The sequence below is a fragment of the Clupea harengus genome, chromosome 5 (genome assembly GCF_900700415.2).
Source record: "Clupea harengus chromosome 5, Ch_v2.0.2, whole genome shotgun sequence".
Taxonomy (NCBI): domain Eukaryota; kingdom Metazoa; phylum Chordata; class Actinopteri; order Clupeiformes; family Clupeidae; genus Clupea; species Clupea harengus.
The window spans coordinates 10,165,414-10,192,035 of NC_045156.1; the positions used below are offsets into that span (position 1 = coordinate 10,165,414).

The 26,622-nt window shown below is 44.3% G+C and overlaps 1 protein-coding gene across 2 annotated transcripts in view; it reads right to left on the reverse strand.

Annotated features, from left to right (window-relative positions):
- Window positions 1-26,622, reverse strand: part of LOC105909849 (alpha-1,3-galactosyltransferase 2-like) — a 33,545-nt gene continuing 6,923 nt past the window's right edge. For both annotated transcript variants that reach the window (XM_031567658.2, XM_031567657.2), the window contains 4 exons: window positions 6,031-6,120; window positions 3,662-3,757; window positions 2,998-3,135; window positions 1-1,837 (listed from right to left, as the gene is read on the reverse strand). In XM_031567658.2, coding sequence (XP_031423518.1) covers window positions 1,141-1,837; window positions 2,998-3,135; window positions 3,662-3,757; window positions 6,031-6,120 — 1,021 coding nt within the window. In that variant the 3' untranslated portion in view covers window positions 1-1,140. The remainder of the gene's footprint in view (window positions 1,838-2,997; window positions 3,136-3,661; window positions 3,758-6,030; window positions 6,121-26,622) is intronic.

A 26,622-nucleotide genomic window follows, 5' to 3' on the forward strand; every position in this document is an offset into this window, starting at 1 on the left:
TTTATTAAAGCCTTCTATTGCATTCAGTCATGGAGTTTGATGCTACTTCCTGTCTGTTTATCCTTGCTGCGATTTACAGTACACTCATGCACTCAAGCACACAATTTACACTACACTCATCCACCCAAGCACTCATGCACTCACGCACACAAGTGTCCTTGTGGGAGGACATGATCAAGAAAGTACAGTTGATCAAGAAAATATAGTGGTTACTAAAGTGACATTACATGGCATAATAACTGAAAATACAGCCTTGTCAGTGTCATATGTATGTTTAACTTATGTTCGTATTATCAGTGTATCATTAGTTATTTCATTCAATTAGTCAGTAAAGCTCTATTGGTGAGTGCCTGCTTCAACAGCTTCTGTTGGTGAATGCCTGTTTCAACAACGACCGAAAGGACAGGCAGAAAGCTTACATAATAGATTACGCTATACCACCCACCACTTACCCTTTGACCCCACATGTTCACCAAGACTACGTACCGCCAGAGTGGGCTTTCTATGGGTGGCTCTGCCTCCCTGTACAACTCAGACACCGGCATACAACTGCTCGGCATTCACATCCTGTTCTAGGGGGACTTCATTCCCGCACACCTCCATCAAAGAGACACAGCTCTGGACACACACCCTGCTTCAGGATCCATCATTTGATGATTTTTTTCCCCCCTACTTTTTCAACCACACACTCTCTCTTTCAACAACAAGCCAGAGGACCAGCCTCCCAGAACAAACATCCAAACTTAAAAAGTAACATCTCACACATCACAAGATTAAACTCTTGAACTCATGGGCTAACCCAACAACAACAGTCTCACACACCACACATCAAACATTGACCTTGTGACCAGGGGCGGACTGGCCATCGGGGATACCGGAGAAATCCCCGGTGGGCCGACGGGGTTTGGGCCGGTTCAATATATTCATGTCAATCGAAATAGTCTGAAGGCAGAATATGCGCGCGGGGGGAGGGGCGTGGCGGTGGCGGTTAGTGATCCACCCTGACAATTTCACAGTTTCAAGTGTTATACTCAAAATATGTGCGCAGGGGGAGGGGGTGTGGTAAAAAAGTTACACCACAGCTCCCGGGCCACTTTCTTCCCCCAGTCCGCCCCTGCTTGTGACCTTAGCTGTCAAATTTTAATTTGCTTTGTCCCTAAGCTTGCCATAGTCCTTTTCTCGCCAGAGGAGTCGTGTAACATGGATATCACTGCGATACCCGACGGAGGGGTCCCAGCAGTACTCGGGAGACAGCACCCTGCTGGGCTTGTGCTGCCACAGGTATTTGTTCAGGTGGCTCTCGTCGTGCCAGAGAGCCTCCACCCCATTATCCTTGTCCTTTATGATGCCGCGGTAGCACGCCTCTGTCATCTGTCTCACCCTCTGCCAGGAGCCACCAAACACAGCTGCGTGGTAGTAGAAGTCCCCCTGTGACTCTGCCATGTAGGCCTGGGATTTGGGGTTCTGGTCGTACGTCAACATGTACCTGAAGCGATGGTAGTAGTATGCGTGGAGGAGGGCAACGGAGTCCCCCAAAGCCTCTGCACCAAACCGGCCCCCAAAGACCTGGTCCACATCCATGCAGAAGACGTACTGATTGTGGTGGCGAATGTGGGTGTCGATGACTTCCATGATGGATTTCATTCGCATCATTGAGATGTCCTGCCACCGGGAGTGGCGTTCCACTGCGAAGACTTTCAGCTCTCGTCCCGGTGCCAGGTTTAGGGCCGGAACCTTCTCTGGGACGTCTGTAAAGACGTAGTAGGTCACAGGTAAACCCACCATAAAGTAGATTTCTGCAGATCTCAGGAAGTCTTTCAGGTAGGCATCAAGGTATCTGGAGTTTGGCAAAGGAAGAAATACAGTTTTAGGAATACGGAATCAAGTTAGTAACCTTGTACAGATATTCAATAGGTAATCTTAGCTGCAGCAACACGGCTGGTGCAAACTGTAATAGCAGGCTTTTGAGGGCTTTTGCCATCGCAACTTCAAAGTATTCAACCATCTGGCAGTTCGTGGTCAAAACAAAGAAAGCAAGAAAGGAAACCCGCAGCTGGCAGCGCAGAGAAGGAGCGGCAGAAAAAGAAGAGAAGTCGTGGCAGAAAAAGACTTTTTTTGTTGGCTGCTCCAAAGTGTGTAAAAATACCAGTCTTATTTAGACTTTAATGATTGCGACTCATGTACGTATGTACTTGTGTATATGTATGTGCCGCATGTATGTATATTAGGGGTGGGAATCTCTTGGCACCTCACGATTCGATTCGATTCCGATTCAGAGGTCAACGATTCGATTCTAAACCGATTCTCGATTCTAAACCGATTATCGATTCTAAACCGATAAAACGATTATCGATGCATCTCGATTTTTAAAACATTTGAGTTTGCTACTCAGAGTCTCAAATCACTTCCTACTTTGTGTTTGATAATTAAAGAAAATCAACAGATCTATTTTTTTATTAGAGAAAAAGTGTGTCCTTGTCACAATTATGACTTTCTATGAACAATGCAATAATCGATGCAGCTTGCATTTCAACACAAAATGAATGTGTAAAAAAAAAAAAAAAAAAAAAAAAATTATTTTTTATTTTTTTTTTATTTAAAAAAAAAAATCGATTATGAACTTTTCTGAATCGAGACAGAATCGTTCTAGAGAGAATCGAGAGAAATCGCAAAATCGATTTTTTCCCCCCACCCCTAATGTATATGTATGTATGTATGTATGTATGTATGTATGTATGTATGTGTGTATGTATGCATGCATGTATGTATGTATATCTCTGTAACTCTTATCCCTAGGTGGGATGTGTGTCAGACTAAAGGCCTGTTAGAATGAATCTCTCTTACTTTTGAAATACACACACACACACAAACACACACACACCTACTCACACTCACACACGCACGCATACACACACACACACACACACACACACAGATAATACTGTCCACAGAATAGGTCACCCTCATGATAGACCACAGACAATTGTACAGTTGTACCTGCCCACAGCAAATACAGTCAGCGCCACTGAGGTATGGGTCCTTTTATGGGTCTGATCATAAGCCTCTGGGTCAAACATCCCATCCCAAATGATGGGTGCACCCCAGTAAGTGCAGGTCTGAACGTCGGATCTAGACCTAGGGAGAAAAGGCAGAGATGTCTGTGGAAGAAACAGTGGAAACTAACCTTTCACACTTTAGATCAAAGTGTCTACTAAATACATTTACCTTTTACCTAGCTCTGACTCTGTGTAAGTGCTTTTGTATACTGAAAGTCAGATGGAATGAAGAGAGGCTTGCAACTTGTATAAATATGGTATAAAAGGAAAGGATTTAGGCCTGCAAAGAAATGCAATTCTGAAGGAGGGGACCTTGTGTTCGCCGATAATACTCTATATTCTATACGTTGTTTGTTTGAATGACTGACAGTTACTGAAATCCGTGTGGGATAAAAAAAACGTGTTTCTGTAGCTCAGCTTGTACAGCTCAGTGCTAACATTTTCAAGGTCCATTAAAGATGAAGAATTTTCACTGAAGACTGAAAACGTATCTACAGTATATTGTAAGTCACTTTGGTTAAAAGCATGTACTACTAAATGAATAAATGTAAATGTGCTTCTGATTCATCTCATTTAATAGCTGATGGTGTCCCACCTCCACCTACCCAAGCTTAAGAGTTATGTCCACAGCATTGTCCAGCTTGAGTGCTTCACTTCCAACCAACTGACATTTATCCATAGGAATTAAGCCCTCTAGGAATCTAAACACAAACAAAGCCTTTGTTAGCATAACAACTTCAAAGGCAAATGAAACACAAATGAACTAGGATGTGAGAAGGCGGTGGATAGGTGAGCCTCCGCTTGTTCCTAAGACTGTGCTAGTTGTTTCAGAACTCAAGGTGGAAGCACTTGACACTTCGTATCATTAGATGTCACAGGAAGTTAGCCAAACCACACCAATGGCAGGTGTCATGTATGTGTATATATAGATATTACGTTGCTTCAGACTGGGATATATTCTTGATTGAATGCACATAATTGAAAACAACACTGTTCATTATTCAAAGCCATGGGTGTAAATGTAGTTGATAACCCTGTTATCGTAACAGGGTTAAATACCGACCTGTGTGTGTTATTAACAAACTGTCCGATAACTGACATAGCTACGCTACCTAAAGGCCCCGTCACACCATAACGTTCTGGTCAACGTTCTCTGAACTTTCTAATCGTTCAATTTCGAGCGTTCTAGGGCGAGGTGGACACATCTGGCGTGTGACTAACGAAAGAATAGCGTAGGACTGACACATGAGAAGCATGTGACAGCGACCAAGTGACGTGTCACTGGTGCGCGACAAACGTGTGCTGACGTGTCACTGGAGCGCGACAAACGTGTGCTGACGTGTCACTGGAGCGCGACAAGCGTGTGCTGACGTGTCACTGGAGCGCGACAAGCGATAAGTCAACCTTAGACAAGTGTGTTGAGCGTGTGATTTACGTGTGAATAATGACAGAATAGCGTTTTGCTGGCGTGTGGGTTTTATGGTCAAACGGGTATAAAACGCTGGGAAATCATAGTGGATTCAGTTGATCTGAACAGTGAACATCATGCCGCCAAGACCACGAAAAGGTGTGAGGGGGGCTTCTGCTACTAGCGCTGCTGCAAGTAAGAAGATGATAAATGCTGCTGAAAGTAAGAAGAATACAAAGCCTCTTTCACTAGCAATGTCTTCGGACGAAGATTTACTGTTATTATTACTGTGATTTACGAAATAACGGGCGTTATTCCTGGGGTTTTATGTTATTAAAATAAATTATTTAAATTTGACAGTGAATTTGTGTTTCTCAATGTTTATTATTAGAAAACATCAACACATCCACACACATTGTCCATGTCACAAGAGTCTTCATATCATATCCATCTGCCATGGAACAGCACCAGCTATAACAGTGCTCAGCTATGTTCAAGTTCAGTAGAATATGTAGATTTATAGTGCGCAGAATAACGTTTGCAATGATGTAAGTTGCGTTTGTTGATAACATATGGTTAATAACATATTAATTGTAGAAGGGACATGATAAAATCAAGATCTTCCCTTGGTGAAAAAACTTTCGCCAATATCTTCGTACGAGAGATGGGTTAGGTGCTCAAATTTCCCGGGATCAAAGAGGACGTTAGTAGGCATGTCCAAACTAAAAATCACGTCTCAGGATTGCTGCGCACATAAGTTATTTTGGGGTGCATCAACTGTACTCAGTCTACCCTACCCAACGACTGACTACGATAGCCAAACGCATGCAAACGTTAATAAAACGTTCCACGAAAGTTCTCCAGCGTTTAAATTAAACGTTGAAGAACGCTGGTCTCCATGAGAACTTTTGTGCATGTTCAAAAATGTATTTTCGGACCAGCGTTCTCCGCCGATCACCGACGATTACAGACGATTACAGCATTCACCAGCTTTCACACAACGCTTTTCTGGTGCTATACCAGCGACCATGGACGATTACCAACGTTTCCTCTAACGTCATAGAACGTTGACCAGAACGTTATGGTGTGACGGGGCCTTAACACACAGAAAAGACACTGAACACCGCAGGTGTAAATTTAGGCACATGCCACTTCCTGTTCCTGGGATCCACCTGAAGCAAGCCATGTGTGCAGTACGGGATAGTGAGTGCTCCGGAAAATAATAACATGTTGTTTATAATGTTTTAATATAAACACATTTTTCTTTAATTTTACGGCTATGGGTAGGTTTCTCTTGTTTGTTCTGGAGTCTTCTTTGAGGCATTTTGAGCTTCTCGAGTGATAAGCGCCTTGAGACAATTTGATTGTTTTGGATTTAATTGAAATGAATTGAATTTAATTGAATTTTATTCCTGTATCCAGTGCCCCTGTAATGTATTCCTAAAAACATAATTCATGGTGTATATTTTACTGTTTTGTTATTGGGAGTGAGCTTGAGCTCAATCACATAAAGGGTGTGTCAGAAGTTTCAGCTGAAAACATTTGATAGCAAAAAAGGAAGTTTACCTGATAGAGTATGGTATGTGGTAGACAACGAAAAGCGTGAGTATACATAGTGCCAGAGCAGTTTTACGAGAGGGCAAAGAGCAGATGTTCCTGAGGATCATAAAAAGGAGTGATGGATTAAATTATCTGATTGGATATTCATAACTACAGCAAATGTAAAAATGAATGAATACAATTTGTTTAGTTCTACACAGGAAAAGATGTTAAATTCCTTGCGCTATTGGTTGGGGACTTCCCGCAGTGGTCAGTCCTCTCACTGGCAAATGCAAGTACTCGTACCCAACAACCTAACCTAACCAATTTAACAAATACCTAACCATAGTTGTTGGAAATTCTCTTTATTTGGAATAACCCCTTGAGATGTACCATCTCGTTTTCGAGGGGGTCCACAACACGACAGTAAACATACATTACATGAACATAAAACAACATAAAAACAACAATAAGACAGGACACACACAAAAAAAAAAACACACAACAAACGATCAGCAGAATTGCATCAGATACATACCAAATCACACGACTGCGATGTATATATATAAATATATATATAGTAATAAGTATATATACGTATATAGTAATACATATAAATATATATATATATATAGTCAGCAGTCATATCCCCAACACTATGTTAGATGAAAATAAAATAAATAGATATATATAAAATAAATAGATATATATATAAGAAGATATTAATTGAACCATACCATAGATCTTGAGCAACGGGATACAACAACAACAACACACAACTAGCTGGTGAAAGCCGTAACACGCGCCGCATATTGTACCCGGGATCCATCAAGGCCCTCCTTCACGGTACAACATTATGGGGTGCCGTTTGTAAAATATTGCACGTTCTGTAATCCTGTTTTTACCTGTTAAATGTTCAATCTACACGTTGGACCTGAAAACTGAATATTACAATACATACGGAAATTGGCCAGGTTCCCATAGTGAAAGTTTTTTTTTTTTTTCATGGTCTGTGTCTCTACATGGCAAACCTACAGCAAAACGTAAGTCTGAGTATACAGGTCACATTTCAGGCATAGGAAGGTAGAATACACAGCTTATCATAATGGGTGTGACTGGGAATGTGGTTGAAGGTGTAAGGTGGGGCCATAGACATATATAGATATGTATATATGTCTATGGGTGGGGCATGTTACAGTCATTCACCTCCTTCAGATCTGCCCTCCACACACACACACACACACACACTCCTGTTGCCCTGTGACTCTTGCCCAACAATTTCTGGCACAGGCGAACAAACCCTGCTCTTTCACTCTGTCCCTACCCAATGAAATCCCTTTGCAGTAATGCGCCCTGTGCATGTTGAACCGCTTCTCATGGATTCCACTTCTTCCCTGTTTTTACTGTTGGAGCTGTGCTCTTGTTTTTACTGTTGGAGCTGTGCTCTTGTTTTTACTGTTGGAGCTGTGCTCTTGTTTTTACTGTTGGAACTGTGCTCTTGTTTTTACTGTTGGAGCTGTGCTCTTGTTTTTACTGTTGGAACTGTGCTCTTGTTTTTACTGTTGGAACTGTGCTCTTGTTTTTACTGTTGGAGCTGTGCTCTTGTTTTTACTGTTGGAGCTGTGCTCTTGTTTTTACTGTTGGAGCTGTGCTCTTGACTTCTGGATCCTAAACACTGTGACAAAAGTTATCTCCAGGCTGGTCTTAGCACATTTTAACTCCACCAACCTGGTCATTGGTAGGTCCAAAGTTCCTTTTCCATATAAAGCTACAGTACTTAGACAACGTGCCACCCTTAGACAACGTGCCACCCTTAGACAACGTGGCACCCTGAACCATTTCCTAACTGCCTTATTCATGACTCTCTCAAATTTCTCCATCTCTGAAACAGAAACTTCAAACACAGTCGAAGGCCACAGTATACATGGCAAAAGGCCAAACTGCAAACACAACAATTTCAGTTTACCAGGCAGGGTCTTATATATAGTATTGATAGCCTTAACAATAACGGGGCGATAGTGGTACAGGAGGTAGAGAAGTCGTTTAGCAATCAGAAGGTTGTTAGTTCAATTCCCAGTCGAAGCGTCCTTGAGCAAGACACTGAACCCCTAATTGCTCCTGATGTGCAGTGTGCCATCAGTGTAAATGTAAAAATATGTATACATCCTTATAAGACGCTTTGGATAAAAGCGTCTGCTAAATGACTAAATGTAATAGTATTCCAAAAGCCTTAACAATGACTCTAAGCTCTGAAACCTGTCCTCGGTCACTCAAATTGGAATAGTACCACCTGCCTCAACTCTTCACAGGTTTTTCTACAATAGAAGGAATCACCTCACCATCAGTAAAAAAACCTCTCTTCCACCAGTTTTGCCCTACTGATAGAAACACTTCTACATTTACTAGGTTTCACTTTCATCCTTGCCGTCCCTCATTCAACTTGGCTAACAGTCAACAGGTACATGGAGCACTTGTCAGCATCGTCATGTCCATCCATACAAGCTCAGATGGGAGGTAATTGGTTGCCGTCCTGCAGCCATTGACACCAAGTAAGTAATGTTGAAATAAATGACACTTTAAGTAGAATGTATAATCCCTAAGTTATTATCAAGCCTGTGTGTATTTTCAGTTGTGTATTCTGTGTGGCAATCAGTCTTTTAGAATACTGTTATGTTTGAATTAAGAACATTCTATGTCAGTTATTTTGTAACGTCTCTTAGGTTGGATGCGCTGTATGTAGCCTGCTTTATTGTTGAGAGCATCTGAAGTAAAAGGGCTATGCTATCGCCTATTTATTCTCAACACAGTGTCGACTCTCATTATTGAAACCAATAGGTTATGGGCCCAGACTATGCTGAAAAGAAGCCGTGAGAAAGTTTTCGGAAAACTTTGAAGAGGAAGGATGTCGGAATTGAAGATTTCGATTGTTCCACTGAATGGCTCTAACTATCCAACCTGGAGAGTGCAATGTCGGATGGCTTTAATGAGAGATGGCTTGTGGGGAATTGTTGACGGCACCACGGGCAGTCCTAGCCGCTCAAAGCCGGAAGATTTTGAGAAGTATGTGTCACGGAAGGATCGCGCTTTGTCTACAATTGTGCTATCGATCGAACCGTCCTTGCTTTACATAATAGGAGACCCTACGGATCCCTCTGCTGTTTGGCAAAAGCTGGCTGATCGGTTTCAAGCGAGAACATGGGCAAACAGACTGGCACTAAGGCGCAAACTTCATGCGCTTCGTCTGAATGATGGTGAGTGTGTTCAACATCATATTAAGACTATGTTAGAAACGTTTGACGCGCTGTCCATCATCGGAGATCCGATAGATGACGACGATCGCGTAGTTCATCTGCTCGCAAGTCTGCCAGAGTCATATAACATGATAGTCACTGCATTAGAAGCAAGTGTGGATGTTCCAAAAATGGAAGTAGTGACAGAACGATTGCTGCATGAAGAGCGCAAAATGAAGCAGCGTGATGCTGATACAAGGAGTGATGTCAAAGCCATGACCAGTAAGCAGAGATTTAAAGGGAAAGGTCCTAAATGTCATCATTGTGGGAAGTTTGGACACATTAAACGAAATTGCAGAGATCTGATCAGAAATGAACAAAATGAAGACAGACATGTTCAAAAAGGCTCAAAGCAAAAAATGAACAAAGCTGTGGTGAAAAGAAAAACAAACCACAGTTCAGACAGTGAAAGTGTTGGGTTAGTAGTGAGTCATGCATTATCAGTGAAGTCTGCTGGAAGACTAAAGAGCTGGATAGTGGACTCTGGAGCTACTTGTCACATGTGCAATGACAGGAAGATGTTTGTTGAATTTAGTAGCTTACAGCCAACACAAGAAGTCACACTGGGTGATGGATACTCAGTTGAAGCAACAGGACAAGGTGTTGTAATGCTGGAGATGATTCTCGCTGACAGAACTCGAATGTGTAAGCTGAACAATGTCTTGTATGTTCCACGCTTATCATACAACTTGTTGAGTGTATCCATGGCAACACAGTCAGGGAAGATTGTGAAGTTCAAGGAAGATGAGTGTAGTTTGATGGAAGAAAATGGAAAGCAGATTGCAGTTGCAAAAAAGGTGGATAGTCTGTACTACATTTGTTGCAAAAACCATGAGAAAGCAAATTCAGCTGCCACTGAGAGCGTGCACAAGGAGACGAAAGAAACTGTCTGGCATCGGCGCTTCGGGCACCTCGGAGTGCAGAATCTAAAGATGCTAGCCAAAGAACAGTTAGTGGATGGATTAAACTATGATGTGCTTAAAGACACACAATTCTGTGAGTCGTGTGCTGAAGGCAAACATCATCGTAGTAAATTTCCAACTGATGGCAGAAAACGAGCCAAAGAACCACTTGGTCTAGTGCACAGTGATGTATGTGGAAAAATGAATGAGAAGTCATTGAGTGGAGCAGAATATTTTCTCACGTTCATTGATGACAAAACTCACTATGTGTGGATGTATGTCCTGAAACGCAAAGATGAAGTCTTCAACAAGTTTGTTCAATGGAAAGCAGAAGTGGAAACAATTACTGGAAGGAAACTAAAAGTTCTACGCACAGATAATGGAGGAGAGTACACCTCAACAGAGTTCAAAGACTTTCTGAAGACAGGAGTGCGACATGAACTGACTGTTCCAAAGACACCCGAACAGAATGGAGTTGCCGAGAGGATGAACAGAACCCTGATTGAGACAGTGAGGTCAATGCTCGCTGATGCAAAGCTGCCTCAGAGGTTTTGGGCTGAAGCTCTCGCAACAGCAGTATACCTGAGAAATCGGAGTCCAACTAAAGCTGTAGCGGGCATGACACCGTTTGAAGCCTGGACAGGAGAGAAACCCGAAGTGGACCATCTGCGTGTGTTTGGATGTGATGCCTATGCCCACATACCAAAGGATGAAAGAAAGAAGTTAGACCCAAAGGCAAGAAAGTGTGTTATGCTGGGATATGGAACAGAAACGAAAGGATACAGACTGTATGACACAAAACAAAGCAAAGTGTTCTACAGTCGAGATGTGATATTCAATGAAGCTATCTGTGGCGCTGAGAAGTCAGACTCAGGTGACCAGAACATTGAGTACAATCTTGTGGAATTTGATTGCATTGACAGTGAAGAACAAGTCGTCACTGAAACTGCAGAGCCTGAGATCCGAAGATCAGGAAGAACCCAAAGACCACCTGATTGCTATGGAGAGTGGGTGACTGTTGCCAACAGTAAACTGCATGAACCCGAAACCGTGCGTGATGCACTGACCAGTCCTGAGAAGTCAAAATGGAAAGACGCAATGCAGAAGGAGATGCAGTCTCTGTATGCGAATGAAGTGTGGGATCTAGTAGAATTACCTGAGAGCAAGAAAGCCGTGGGAAGCAAGTGGGTCTTCAAGGTCAAAGTTGATGCCGACGGGACAGTTGACAGTCACAAAGCTCGCCTGGTGGCTCAAGGTTTTTCTCAGCGGTTTGGATTTGACTATGACGAGACATTCAGTCCAGTCGTCAGATTTGAGTCTGTCCGCACTGTTGTTGCACTTGCAGCACAACATGGACTGAAGTTACATCAAATGGATGTAAAGACGGCCTTCTTGAATGGAGAACTTCAAGAGGAAGTCTACATGAAACAGCCGGAAGGGTTTGTCGTGAGGGGAAAGGAAAACTTTGTGTGCAAACTTAAACGCAGCATTTATGGACTGAAACAGTCTCCTAGATGCTGGAACATCGTTCTTGATGAGAAATTAAGGAAGATGGGATTCATGCAAACAAAGAGTGACCCCTGCATATATACAGCTGCTGATGGCGAGATGTTTTTAGTTGCTGTGTATGTGGATGACATACTTCTTGGAGGGAGCAGTGACATCCGTATATCAGGAGTGAAGAAGGAGCTTGCAAGATACTTTGACATGAAAGACATGGGAGAGCTCAAACACTTCCTTGGAGTGAAGATCATTCAGCATCCAAACGGAAACATCTGGATGGGCCAGACGTCATACACAAAAAGTGTTCTGGAGAAGTTTGGAATGGAGACCGCCAAAGCTGTCTCTACCCCAGCTGATGTGAGCACAAAGCTTGTCAAAGCATCTGAAGACTCAGAGAAGGTTGAGCAAGCGCTGTATCAGTGTGCTGTGGGTAGCCTACTCTACCTATCGACCAGAACAAGACCAGATATTGCATTTGCTGTCAGCAATGTGGCAAGATTCTGTTCTGACCCAACTAAGCAACACTGGACAGCTGTGAAGCGTATCTTAAGATACCTGAACGGAACACAAACACTAGGTCTTCTCTATTGTAAGGATAAAGAGGAAGAATGCATTGGATACTCTGATGCAGATTGGGCAGGAGACCTCGACGACAGAAGATCCGTGTCTGGGTACATGTTCAAGATGAGTGGCGCAGCAGTAAGCTGGAAGAGTAAGAAGCAGCCATGTGTTGCTTTGTCTACAGCAGAGTCTGAGTACATGGCACTAGCCAGTGCTGCACAAGAGGCAGTCTGGATGCGACAACTGCTGTCAGATCTGAAAAACAGTCCTGCTGGAGCAACAGTTATCTTTGAAGACAACCAGTCAGCTATCTGCATGGCCAAGAATCCGCAGTTTCATGGACGTGCAAAGCACATTGACATCAAGCATCATTTCGTTCGAGAGCAAATTGCAAGTGGAGCAGTGGAACTGAAGTACTGCAAAACTGAAGACATGATTGCTGACATGCTAACCAAAGGCTTATCACAGGCGAAGTTCACCAAGTTGAGAGAAATGGCTGGACTTAAACCATTAGTCTAAATGGACATTCTACCTGCTAGTGAGAAGGAGTGTTTAAATAAATGACACTTTAAGTAGAATGTATAATCCCTAAGTTATTATCAAGCCTATGTGTATTTTCAGTTGTGTATTCTGTGTGGCAATCAGTCTGTTAGAATACTGTTATGTTTGAATTAAGAACATTCTATGTCAGTTATTTTGTAACGTCTCTTAGGTTGGATGCGCTGTATGTAGCCTGCTTTATTGTTGAGAGCATCTGAAGTAAAAGGGCTATGCTATCGCCTATTTATTCTCAACACAGTGTCGACTCTCATTATTGAAACCAATAAGTAAGACTATATTTATATAGCACATTTTGTACAAGAGTTGCAGTTCAAAGTGCTTTACATAAAATCAATAAAAGCAAGCAGCAAGAGCAATACATGGAGTAAAATAATGATCAACATCGTATCAGAACCGGATGTTCCGATAGGCTTCTTGGATTACTAAAATCATGATAAAAGGAATAAAAGTATTAAAAGTAAAAAAAAAACCTTCTGCCTGGTCTCTAGCTCAGTCGGAACCATAGTGCTGCTTCATAGATTCCACCAACAACCCAATTGTATGCCCTTATAATAACCTCCATTGGCATGGTGAAAGCCAACTGTGAAATGATACATCCAGCTATGATACCAGACTCCAAATGCTTCCAGGATGTGGTGTGGTTACTTGTGTTAAAGCACAACTGAATATATAATGCTGATATCTTCTCAGGGACCTGAAAGTAGCTCAATGCCTTCCACAACAGGCTGTGTGGCTGTCTGGTCTCTACCTTCTATCTTTGCTGGCTGAATTTGCTGCCAAATCATCATCTGCCAAAGCTACTTTGTTCAAAACATGTAGAAAAAACAGGGATTCCTGCTTTCTGCACAGATATCTATCAAATTACTTCCTTCAGAAAGGAGACCAAACTGAATTGAATTGGCCTTATGGTCATGGCGTTCTTCCACCTGTCCAATGCCAAATCCTCGGAATTGTTCCTTTTTTCGATACAATCACCATGAGCTTCCAAAGGTATTTCAAAACATCAGGCACTCCTTTATAGACATAAGGTACCCCATTAGAGTCAGGAGACCAACCAACACCCAACCTTTAAAGCCTCTCTCCACCTAGGCCATCATCCATTGGTGAACCTATCTCTCCAACTGGAGGAATGTCTGCCATTAACACAAGATCCACATGCCTCTGATTGTTCATATGTAGCTGTTGACAAGAGCGTAGGTTTGCATATGGTCCATAGGGACTAGTCACGACCAAAGTTTGGGAAAGACACAATTGTTCCACCAATATTTAGTTAATTTGAATTGTCTGTTAGAACACAATATTTTGCACAATATATTTGCAAACTCATTCGTATTATTATCTATACTATGTTTGTTGCCGAGAAGAGTAAAAAATACATTTCCAAGTTTTCCAATGCGCCCTCGAGCCTGCGAGACAAGATGCTGTAATTTCATTGGCTGAAGAGGCTCACGTTCTCAGCACGTGAAAGCAGAGCTACGGCTCTGCGAGCAGTATCAAAGCGTTTTTTCACTACCTTGTGGCAAGGTCGTGGCAGTGTCAGAAACACTTTGTGAATCGTGACTTGCAGAAAGAGAGCTGGCAGTAGTCTGACACTGTAAGCTACTAAATACACCAGGAAATAATAAAGCCTCATGTTAGTATTTCGTTTGGTCTCAGCATTGATATTTTTGTCCCTTTTGTGCTTTGTAGATAGGAAAATGCCACCAAAAAAGAAAAGAGACATACAACGTTGTTTCACTACCCAGAGATTAAGTAGCTATCAAGAAGCCCAGGTCATTGTTAGTTAGCTAGTAGGCTAACTACCCTTTGTAGATAGGAAAATGCCACCAAAAAAGAAAAGAGACATACAACGTTTTTTCACTACCCAGAGATTAAGTAGCTATCAAGAAGCCCAGGTCATTGTTAGTTAGCTAGTAGGCTAACTACCCTTTGTAGATAGGAAAATGCCACCAAAAAAGAAAAGAGACATACAACGTTTTTTCACTACCCAGAGATTAAGTAGCTATCAAGAAGCCCAGGTCATTGTTAGTTAGCTAGTGTAAACCTGCTAGCCTAACATCGCCACCACTTATATAATGGAAACATGTTTTGAAAGTTGTTAGTGTACAGCATGTAACTTTTGCTTGTATTAAATCTATCCCTAGCGTCCGCAATCTTTCGACCAGTGTGTTAGCAGCAGCTGGTGTTGTTGAAGCCATAAGGATAAAGCTAATCTTCCCACATAATGGGACCATTATCACCATCATATTAACTGGTGATAAGTAGGCCTTGTTGTATTTTAACTCATTCATGAATGTAATATTGAATAAGAATTGGACTGCTGATGCTGGAACATGGAACACCTGAATAGACAGAAATAGTTACACAGAATGGCTGCCCATGTGGAAAGGCTGCCACAAGACATAGATAATCTGTAGGCCTTCTTCTCTGAAAAGGTCAAGAAAGGGCAAAACAACCGTTTTCACAGGAGAACAGTCAGCAGTGTGAAAACTGTCCAGGCTCCTCTGAAAAGGGAAAGACGACTGTTGTCACCCGTGAACAGTCAGCAGTGTGACAACTGTCCAGTCTCACACCTGTTTGCTTTGAGAAGTTTCTTGAGAAGCTTTTAGAATTTTCCACAACATATTATATGATCCCTTGGATAGTAATAAGGCTATCTCTGTTCCCTGTAATCTCTCGACCAATTTCAGCAGTCAACTAAGCATGGTTAGTGTCTGTATTAAATTGATGAATTACTGTGCAGGAAAAACAGCAGCCTGAAGCTGCAGATGTAGAGCAGGGTGATGATGAATCAGCATCAGGGGTTCAGGTGAGATGTTGAATTGTCCATTTTGGTAAAGATTATGTGGGATATTTTTTATGTTTAGATGAACATGGATTAACTCATCAGTATGAAAGTCTCACTTTTGGAAGGCAGACCAGGCGGGAAGCTGTAACCTAGCTATTGACATGATTAACTGACGTTAAAGTCAGCACTAAAGACACAGGCACATTCCGAGAAACCCCCGGTGAGGAGGGGGTCTCAGGGGGTCCACACACACACAGGGGTACCCAGCGAAGAGGTACATGGGTACCCAGCGAAGAGGGAATAGTTAATGCTGATTGGTTTTGGCGAACAGCCAAACAAAACAGATCACATGAAGATATGGGCCTTAAAAAGTGTCATGTCATTGCTCAGTACAATGTGATGTAGGCCTAGTACAGCTCGATAAAACCTGAACCAATTACCTACATATTAAAAATGTATTTCAGAACAAACAAATGCATTGCATGTACTTCTCATTAGGTAATTTTGTTCATTAAGGCATTATTTTGAAATACATTCACGAAACTCAGAAATCCAGGCTAAGTTTTCTTTGCCGGGCAGTGTCCCTACCAATGCTGAGACCAAACCTACGCCCTTGGCTGTTGAAGATACTCCTCTAGATCTTTTCTTTTAACTCTCAAACTTTCCATTTTCTCTTGAGTGAATAAAGACTTCACAAACCTAAATGGATCTGTGTAGAATGCAATCCTAGCTTGTTCTTTCTTCTTCCTTTCTCCTTTAAGGAGCTCCTCCTCCTCCTTAATGAAGCCAGGTCTTCGGTGCTCAACCTGTCGCTGGACTTGAACCAACTGTCTGGAGCTGCTTTTCAACAAGTAGTGCTCAATATGGGGCCCTTGTACTTCTTCATCCATGCATTTCTTCCTTTGCCTTGTGAATCCTCAAGCCTTTCAGTGAACCTTCCTTCCTCCATCCACATGTACAAACCTGAAGAGCTTTCCCCTTATTCCCTGAACTGGCCGTATCCCTGTTCATCCCCTTCCTGATAGTTGAAGCCACGACAACGTCCAAAGTGTTTGCAGTCATGCAAAAAAACACAGACCACAGAAACAAACTTACCACAATAGAGTATCTAGCTAGTTAAGTCCTCTTTGGACCAGACACCTCCTGCACCTCTCTGTTCTCTCAAGTCCGATTCTATCCCATCCAATTGCCATAATATGCTGCTTAGCTATCTTCTTTCAAAACGCATTTAGCAGGGCTGTTTGTGTTAATTCTGACTTGATCGAATAATTTAATATTCCCGGGGTGTAGGGGTAGCGTCCCCACTCTGCATTTGAAAACTGTAGCGTTTTTTTGTGAGCCATCGTCAAATAAGATGGTAAGAGAATATTTTATGTGACGCGCACCCCCCCCCCCCCCATGGGCAGATGGGAATATTGGTCCTATACTTATCCACACCACATTTTGGTTATTCCTTTACACTGACTTACACCACTCTTATTTATTGTTTATTGCTTTACTATTTCATTATTTCTATCTAGTCTGTGTTAAACTCCTATTATTATTTATTAAATAAAGGTGGGCCGGTACGTTACAATACCTACAATGCGCACTATCAACAGGGTATGGTGTAGGCCAAAAGATCTTTTAAAATCCTTATACATACCGGGTTATACAACTGAAATATATAGAGAGAAAGATGTCTCAAACTTATTTGTAAATACACGTACCATTGTTCACAAATATGCAACAATTTACAAATGCATTTTTCTATCCACAAATACTCCTTACTTGTGAAGATATCATTTGAATAAACGTACTATGATTTGTACAAATTATTGTCTATTTGGAAGTATATACTTTATATTTGTAAAAAATACATCATACTTTTTGCATGTGTATTTGTTGTGAAATGTCATTTGTAAATCTGTAATTCTGTGTGAGAAGTGTTGAATCTGCATTTGTGGATTATCCAGCACACGCATTCATCTCAGCTTCCACTGATGTCATTTTGAGACATTATTTTAGCTTTTGCGCGATCCACACACAATTAGGTCTTGATCCACACCCTCTCCCTCCAATCAAAGGCAAGCCGTTTTTCAAGCCGTCATGTATGTAGTAGCATTCGGTTGTGGCAATGCTACAGCGAGTGTCAACAAACTCACCATGCAGCATTGGTTCTTCTAACAGAAGTCAACAAACTGATTATTTATCTATGGTTTGTAAAGCTATGCAGATAACAGTGCTGCACTTATTTAACCATCTAGTGTGAACATACTGTAGCCGCTCAGTAACTGACAATCAGAGGTCATGCAGTAAACTACAGATCAGTAGTCCTCATTATAGCCAGTCTCCAAATGGCGTTACCCTCCCTGACTGAACAAAGTTAGACCCATATCATATGATCTAAGTTTTAGCAAATGTCAGCTCAGAGAGATCAATATTGCATATCCTGTAAGTACAGTCAACTCCATCAGTTATACTGTTTGTGCCGTAAGACCCAGGGGTGTCTGCTACAGCAGAAGACTATCTGACAAACAGCTAGCTGCAGAAGGCCTATAATTCCTTTCCTGAAGTGAGCATGAAAGGGAGATAGCTACTGGGGGCTCTTGTGGGCATGAATGTAAAGCGTTAAGAATATTGACATAATGGCTCACCTAACTTTCCTTGTGATCAGCCTGCTGTCTCATACACGGAAGGCAAAACTTTTTAATTCGGGCGTACACTACAACCATAGCCATAACCAGGTAAGGCTTGTACCTGACCACAGATTGGTAAACCAAGACAGCAAGCTGTGTAGCATCGATATTTGCATGGTTTCCATGCAACAACCTCACATAACCCCGAAGCTTGTTGATTCCTGTGAACATGTATTTCATTTCTTATCTTCTCAGGAAGTTATCTGATGCTCACTATATTATTTCTGTACTGTTGTTGTATTTTACTCACTCATGACTGTAATATTGAATAATGATTGTATTGCTGGTGCAGGAACATGGCTGAACAGACAGGAGTAACAGTTAGACAAAATGGCTGTGACATGACACAATTGCTGCTCGCCACGAGGCAAGGCTGCCACGAGGCAGAGAGGCCTTCTCTAAAACAATACCAAAAAAGGCAAGACGTAAGTATCTCAGGATACAGCCAGCAGTATGCAAACTGTGCAGTATGCAAAGTGTTCAAAACAGATAGAACAAAGAGTTCTAGATGTGGTCAATTCTGTTTGGGTAAACAAAGACAAGAGTACAAGTAAGAAGAGATGTGGTCAGATCTATAAAATAGAGATAAGGGGGGCTTCTTCCTCAGTTAGTCTGCTTGAGTCTGCTTTGAGTTTCGGTTTGTTTGTCTATTTCAAGCTGTTTCATTTTCCAAAGGATCTGAGGTGTTGTGTTAATTGGGTGTGTGGCTGTGTTAATTATGTGCAGGGGCGGACAGACCATTGGGGATACCGGGGAAATCCCCGGTAGGCCGACGGGGTTGGGCTGGTTCAATACCGGCCCACCTTCATCATCAACCGTCCCTCCCTCTGACATCGCCGGCCCCGACTGTATTCTATGCTTCACAGAACATGTTAAATGTACTCTAAATCTGAAGTCAACCATCACTGACTGAAATTTATACTACTTCCCGCGATCTGTATTCACACTCAAGGTTTCCATCTTCTTTACTCATCGAATCTCTTCCGTCAGTCTAACTTTGTTTTAGGTGTTATTAAATGTCAATCACTCTAGCATACTCAACACTTGCGTCACTCGCTCGCAGATACCTTCAACCATGCATTCAACACCCCTACACACACACACACATAATCACACACCCAGCATGCAACACCATAGATATACAGTATATATGTCTATGTGCAACACTACTGATCCCACTGATGTTCATACCTCATCGTATGTTCTGTTCTGTTCTGTTTATTTCTACAATATAATTCTTACTAATTCTACCCTCTGATTCCAGTTTCTTTATTGTGTGGTCTTTCTCTGCTGACACTCATTCCTTAAGGCTCTGTAGTATAACCATCTGATACTAGCCTAGAGTTAAGCATATTCATCTAGCAAACTATCATCCAAAATAATGTTAAGTGTATTTTTCCAAGTAGGCCACTGACTGGTCGATACGTGCAATGCATTGAGTGGGCAACGCCGTGTGGGTTCCGCCGAAACACTTGCCTTTGATAATGGCCGTCAATACTCAATCAGTTTGGTATCATCCATTGCTGATGAGTGGTCTGAAAAGACCAGAAAGTTCACTAGTTTTAACCAGAACTTCCTGAACTGATGAAGAGTAGGCATGACAGCGGTGTGTCTACAGGTGGGCTTTGGTGGGCAATGCCAACCCAGATATAAGCCTTGCCAACCCAGATATACGCCTTGCCCATCCTCTGAGAAAATCACTGTTATAGCAATTATTTTCTAGTGTTCATAATTTTCTGTAATCTTGTCAGTGGTCATCAAAAATGCAGCCTACTGCTTTCCTATTGGCCAATTTGAATATTTGAGTGTGCCCAGTGTTCCTTCTTAAAATTATCGCCAAAACCACTACACTTCTTAAAATTATCGCCAAAACCACGACACTTCTTCAATCTTCACATATGCTGTACAGATGTGGTTAAGTGAACTGCAAAACCTGTTTGTAGCTAGCTGCTCTCAGAAATCCAATTAAAACTTTGAATACCTTTGATTATTGTTTATGGTTTTCTATGGCTCTTATAAGTTATTATTGTAGTCGTGTATAGTTTCACATTTGAGTTTGCACGTTTTGTGTTTCTTTAAAGTTACCAGGTTACTTGGAGGTCGTTGATTTAGTGATTAGTCAGCTGTGTGTGATTGTCTTCAATGCATCAAGCTAACTTGGCAGTGTTTAAAACCCCTCTGGGGTCTTATCAGTTGTCTACGATTGCAAAAGATCTCGCCCATGGTTTCAAAATCCGTCCATGGGAATGAGATCGCTGGCAGCAATGTTGACTTTCTCTCATCTAATCACGAGTTGTGTTATTGGGTGGTGCGCGATGAGCTGAACCACTGACGGTTGCAACATGGCGTATCGCCAATTTACAAACGTGATTGGAGAGATCTATGCTGTGTCCTGAGCATTTAGAAATCTACCGAAAGATGGAAGCGACCTTCAGAAAGTAAATAATGTGTCAAGAGTTACCTGAAGTTTATTGAGCTACGTAAAGACATGTTCCTACCTCCGTGCACACGTTGACCATTGGAACATGCGCACATTACGCACATACGCATTTATTTTGTATTCATAAAAAAAATTTGTGGACATTTTGTTCATTTAAAATAATAAGCAGAGTACGTGCAGATCTACATAAGCAAATAGAGACAATCCAGACAATAACTGTGTTAAATAAATGTTCATTTAAGTTCAGCAATTTTGTGTGTCATTTGCTATTATTATTACATTGTTGTATTTTATCAGATGCACAAAAGGCGCGTGGTACCATGATAGGAAAACAATGGTTTTGCTAGCGACGCGTTTTTGGAAACGCGTCTCGGTGTGTTTGCCCCCTTATGCCTTATATCTGCAGAGTTGAATGGCTCTCGGAGGTGAACGACGGTAGTGTTATGCGTACCAATAGTGTTTGCTTCTCGATGGCCTGAGGTACAGTACATGACCCTGTTGTAGGTACCAACATCGTTTAAGTAGTCTTGTGTAATAGGCTTCCTATAGTGATTTGATTTTTCATTTTTTCACCAGGGTGGCTCTGTGGCATATTATTCCCCTCTTCTGGTTTTAAGTACCTAGACCTGGACTGTCGCCACTAACTTTTTCTTTGTTATGTTTAGTTCTTTAATATTTTAAATGTCTCATTGCTGTGCTGGGCAATTTCGGGAGCTTCTCTGCATTTGAAAACAGGTCCAGTGATTTAAGTCTGAGCTAGTCTTTTTGGGTCTTATCGGTTTCCACTTTGGTGTTCCTGAACTCCTGGTGTAGTGCACTGTTGGATATTTTAGTATTGTAGCGATCTCAGGCACTACTCAGAGAGGGGTTTCTGTAAATGATTACTTTATTGTTTACATCCATGGGAACTTTAATCACTGTGACTGCTCATCACTAAACCGCGAGCACGAAGAGGCTCAACAACAAGAAACACGTTATCTTATCCAGGTGTCCCCGCCCCCCGGCTACTCTGCCAGCCGCCCGCAGCGCATAGCAACCCACACATGAGCTGCCGCGGCTGACAGAGAGCAAGGACACAGGCACACAGGCACACAGACATCAAAATGAACATTAACATTAAAACATCAACACATACAGGTCGCTACATTACCCCCCCACTACAAAGTTCCTCGTCCACGAGGGAACAAACAAAGTCTGCATAACGCTGGGGCTGTCTCCTAGCCCTTTGTGGACGTGAGACGGGGGGTAACAGGCTTAACCCAGGGGCAGGGGGAGTGGGCTGAGACCCGAGGGCCACAGGGACAGAGTCAGGGTCACCCCCATCAGGCACTGGCTGTGGGGGGTGCTGTGTGTGTGTGTGTGTAGTGAGAAGGGGGGTAACAGGCTTAACCCAGGGGCAGGGGAAGTGGGCTGAGACCAGGGGGCCACAGGAACAGAGTCAGGGTCACCCCCATCAGGCACTGGCTGTGGGGGGTGCGGTGTTTGTGTGTGTAGTGCAGGGGGTTGGGGTTGGGTGCGTGGGGTACCTGGAACCTGGGGCAAGGCATTGCCTTGATAGGGGGCCAGTCTGTCTCTGTGTTCCGTCCTCGTGGCGGTAGCTGCACCCGATACACCACCTCCCCCATCCGCTCCAACACCCTGCAGGGCCCCACCCACTGACTGTCGAGCTTTGGACACCGGCCCTTTTTTCTTTGTGGGTTGTACACCCAAACAAGCTCTCCAGCCTGGAAATGCCTACCCCGTGCCCGCACGTCATAATTGCGCTTTTGCCTTGCACCAGCACTTTCCTGATGCACCCAGGCAAACGCATGGGCAGACTCAAGCCTGTCCTGGAGCCTCCTAGCATATTCAGGGCCTGGGGGAACAACAGGGGCGTCTGGAGGCCGCCCAAAGGCCAGCTCTGCTGGTGTGCGGAGCTCCCTCCCTAGAATGAGGAGTGCTGGGGAACAAGTGGTCGACTCCTGGACTGCAGACCGGCACGCCATGAGCACCAGCGGCAGATGCTCATCCCAGTCTCGCTGATGCTCCGATGTTAGTATGGCCAGCTGCTGACCCAGTGTGCGGTGAAGCCTCTCCACGAGCCTGTCACTTTGAGGCCGTAACGGGGTGGTGCGTGTCTTCTGTATGCCCAGGCGGCTGCACATGGCAGCGAATACCCGGGACTCAAAATTTCTCCCCTGGTCACTGTGCAGTGTGTCAGGCAGCCCAAACCGGCTGAGTATGCCTCCCAGCAGGGCATCTGCCACAGTCTCTGCTTCCTGGTTTGGGAGGGCATAGGCCTCTGGCCACTTTGTGAAATAGTCAATAACTGAGAGGATGTAGACATTACCCTTGTTTGAGCGGGAAAGCGGGCCCATCACATCTACAGCTATTCTCTCCATGGGGGCCCCCACTAGATGCTGCTGCAGCTGGGCATGTGACCGACCTGTTGGGCCTTTCCGTGCAGTGCATAAGTCACACCGTCTGCAGAAGTCCTCTACGTCCCGCCGAAAGTGGCCCCAATAGAAGCCTTGGCGGAGGCGGCAGAGCGTTTTGGTCACACCAAAGTGGCCTGACCCCGAGGCTCCGTGCATGCCCAGCAGTACAGCTGTCCTCAGGCCCTTGGGGACCACCAGCTGCCAACGCTCCTCCCCTGTAGCAGGCTCTTTCCACGCCCTCTGCAGCACCCCGTCGATCAGACGCAGCGAGTTGAACTTTGACCACAGCCCCTTGGTGGCCTGTGAGAGTCTCGCCACCTCTTCCCATGGCGGCCTCTGCTGTGACTCCACCCACTGATGCACAGGGTGTAGGTCGGGGTCGAGTTCCTGCTGTTGCCTCCATTCCCCCACACTCACCATCTGCAGCTCCCGGCAGTCAACCATTTCTGCCCGCCGCACTGCCTTCAGCTGCTGCTGCTGCTGCTCCTCCTCACACAGTTCAAGCTCCCGACTCTCCCTCCGTTCACAGTGGTGGCACCCGTCTGCAGCACACGGGCGACGGGAGAGGGCGTCTGCATTGCTGTGTTGAGCTCTTGCCCTGTGCACCACTGTGAAGTTATAAGCCTGGAGCTCCTCCAACCACCTGGCGACCTGCCCCTCCGGCTCCCTGAATGACATCAGCCACTGGAGAGCTGAATGATCAGTTCTCACAGTGAAGGGCAGACCGCACAGGTAATATTTAAAATGGCGCACGGAGAGCACCACTGCCAGGAGCTCTCGCCGGGTCACGCAGTAGCGCTTCTCAGCCTTGTTGAACACCCGGCTGAAATACGCCACTACCCTCTCCCCGTCTGCACCCACCTGAGACAGCACTCCTCCAGCACCCACCCCACTGGCGTCAGTGTCCAACATAAACGGGAGAGAGGGGTCAGCTGGAGCCAGCACAGGTGCATCGCTGAGGGCCCGGCGCAGCTGGTCGAACGCCCCCTGGCATGCATCTGTCCAGACAAACTCTCTGTCCTTATGCAACAACTGGAACAGAGGGGCAGCGATGCACGAAAAACCCCGTACAAACCTCCGGTAGTATGAGGCGAGGCCCAAGAAACTTTTCAAGTCCTTTTGAGTGGACGGGACGGGCCAGTCTGCCACTGCCTGCACTTTGTCCTGCACAATGCTAATTCCCTCCCGCCCCACTCTGTGTCCCAGAAAAGTCACCTGACGCTGCATGAAATGGCACTTATCCGGGTGGAGTTTCAGCCCTGCTGCCCGGATCCTCTCCAGCACGCGCCGTAACGACAACAGAGCGCCATCGAAAGAGGGTCCATGTGCCAAGATGTCGTCCAGATAAACCAGGCACTCCTGACGTGTGATGCCAGTCAACACCTGGTCCATCAGTCTGGCGAAGGAAGCAGGGGCGTTGCATAAGCCAAAACTGAGGACCTTAAACTGCCAGAGCCCACCTCCAGTGCAAAAGGCAGTCTTTGGTCAGGCAGATGGGGCGAGAGGCATCTGGTAATAGCCGGAACGGAGGTCCAGTGAGGAAAACCAGGCAGAGCCTGAGACTAAGTCCAGAGACTCATCCACGCGGGGTAGTGGATATGAGTCTTTCTTAGTTACCCCATTCAGTGGCCTGTAGTCAGAGCAGAGGCGCCACTCACCATTCTTTTTGGGGACCATGACCACTGCAGCTGCCCAGGGGCTGTCTGTTGGCTCGATGACGCCTGCCTGCAGCATGTTCCCGACAGCTTTGTCACACGCCTCTTGCCGTGCCAGCGGAAGCCGGCAGGGACGGCACTTTATCGGGCGGGCGTCTCCGGTGTCAACCTCATGCTCCACCAGCTGTGTTCGGCCAACGTCATCCTCCCTCAGTGCAAAGCTGTCTTTAAACTCTACTAACAGCCGCCACAACAGCTCCTGCTGTTGTGAGTCCAGGTCATCACAGTTCTCCATCCAGATTTTCGTGATGGCAGACCGCGTCGCCTCCTCCTCCGTCTGGGGCAGCAGGGACACCTCCTCCTCCGTCTGGGGCAGCCGGGCCGGAGACGAGCAGCCCATGCCGTTGGGGCCCGGCACTGCCAGCAGGGGTGGAGAGGAGTTGGGTGCTGTCACCTCTGTCTCCAGCTGAGAGGGAGGTGACTGAACAACAATGCTGTGGGCGTGGAGTGGTGGCCTGTTAGGGAAACACGCACCCTGATGTCGTGAGGGGTTTTGGGGGAAAGGGGGTGTGGCCCGCGGCTCTACCGTGACAACTTCTAGTGCCGGCAAAGTAGTGGGTGCAGCGACTGGTGGTGTCACGGCCGACAACGCGATGACAGGCCCGTCCTGAAACCTCAGCGTGCCTCTGCCCAGGTCCAGCTGACAGCCCGTGGCCTTCAAGAAATCCAGTCCCAGTATGCACGGGTCCTGCACGCTTGCCACCCACACTGGGTGGCGGACAGCTTCCCCCCCCCAGTCAGTGTCATTTCGCCCCTGCCTTTCATGGGTAGGGTTGGGTACCGAGAACCGGTACCAATATGGAACCGGTTCCAATACAACCGGTACCTACCCGGACCGAAATGCAACGCAGATTTCGGTGCTTCATTTCGGTGCCTGAGCCAATTGAACACGGTCGCTAGGCAGATTCTGTGGGGCACATGTAAAACTGCCCCAGCTCCCAATGTAAACTTTGTCCTGTGTCGCTCACGCTCATTGGTGTTTTCATAGCAACAGTCTTATCTGATAAATGCCGAAATGAAGCACCGAAATCTGCGTTGCATTTCGGTCCGGGTAGGTACCGGTTGTATTGGAACCGGTACTGATATGACAGTGAAGAGCAGGCAAGCACAAACAAAACTAGCCATCAACCTTTTAACAGAGAAAATACCGAAAGGTAAACGGTCAAAAGTGTGGCTGTATTTCGCACAAAAAGATTCAAACATCGCAACGTGCAGCAAATGCAACAAAATAATTGCGTGAAGAGGGGAGAGAAGGCAAGAGTCAACGGCAGATCAGCAACCGAAGACTGAAAAATATACGGAGATGACAGCTAAACTACCAACGGTAGTCTCTTAAAGGGGCAGTACACATTTTCTAGTACTCAGTGTGTTCAAGTAACAAGAGTAACTATAAACAAGATAGAAAAGATAGGTATAAACAAATCATAAAATGGTGAAATTTCATTAAATAAATGCAAACAAAATACTACATTTTTGACTCCTTTTGCAAAAATATGAGCATATTGGTCTTTGAAGTTTGAAGCTGTTTTTTGTATTTATTTATATTTATTTAAGTATACTATAAACTGTGTTTACAGTTAATATAATGTTCATAGTTTGAAGTTAAAAAGTTTGAAGCTGTAGTTGGAAGCCAAGTGTTTTGTATGTATTTATATTTATAATATACTCTAAACAGTTCATATATTGTTCAATTTGAAAAAAAAAAAAATTGCCTTGGCAATAAAAAAAGCCTTTCTTTAATGTCGTCAATCGTCGCTTTGTGCT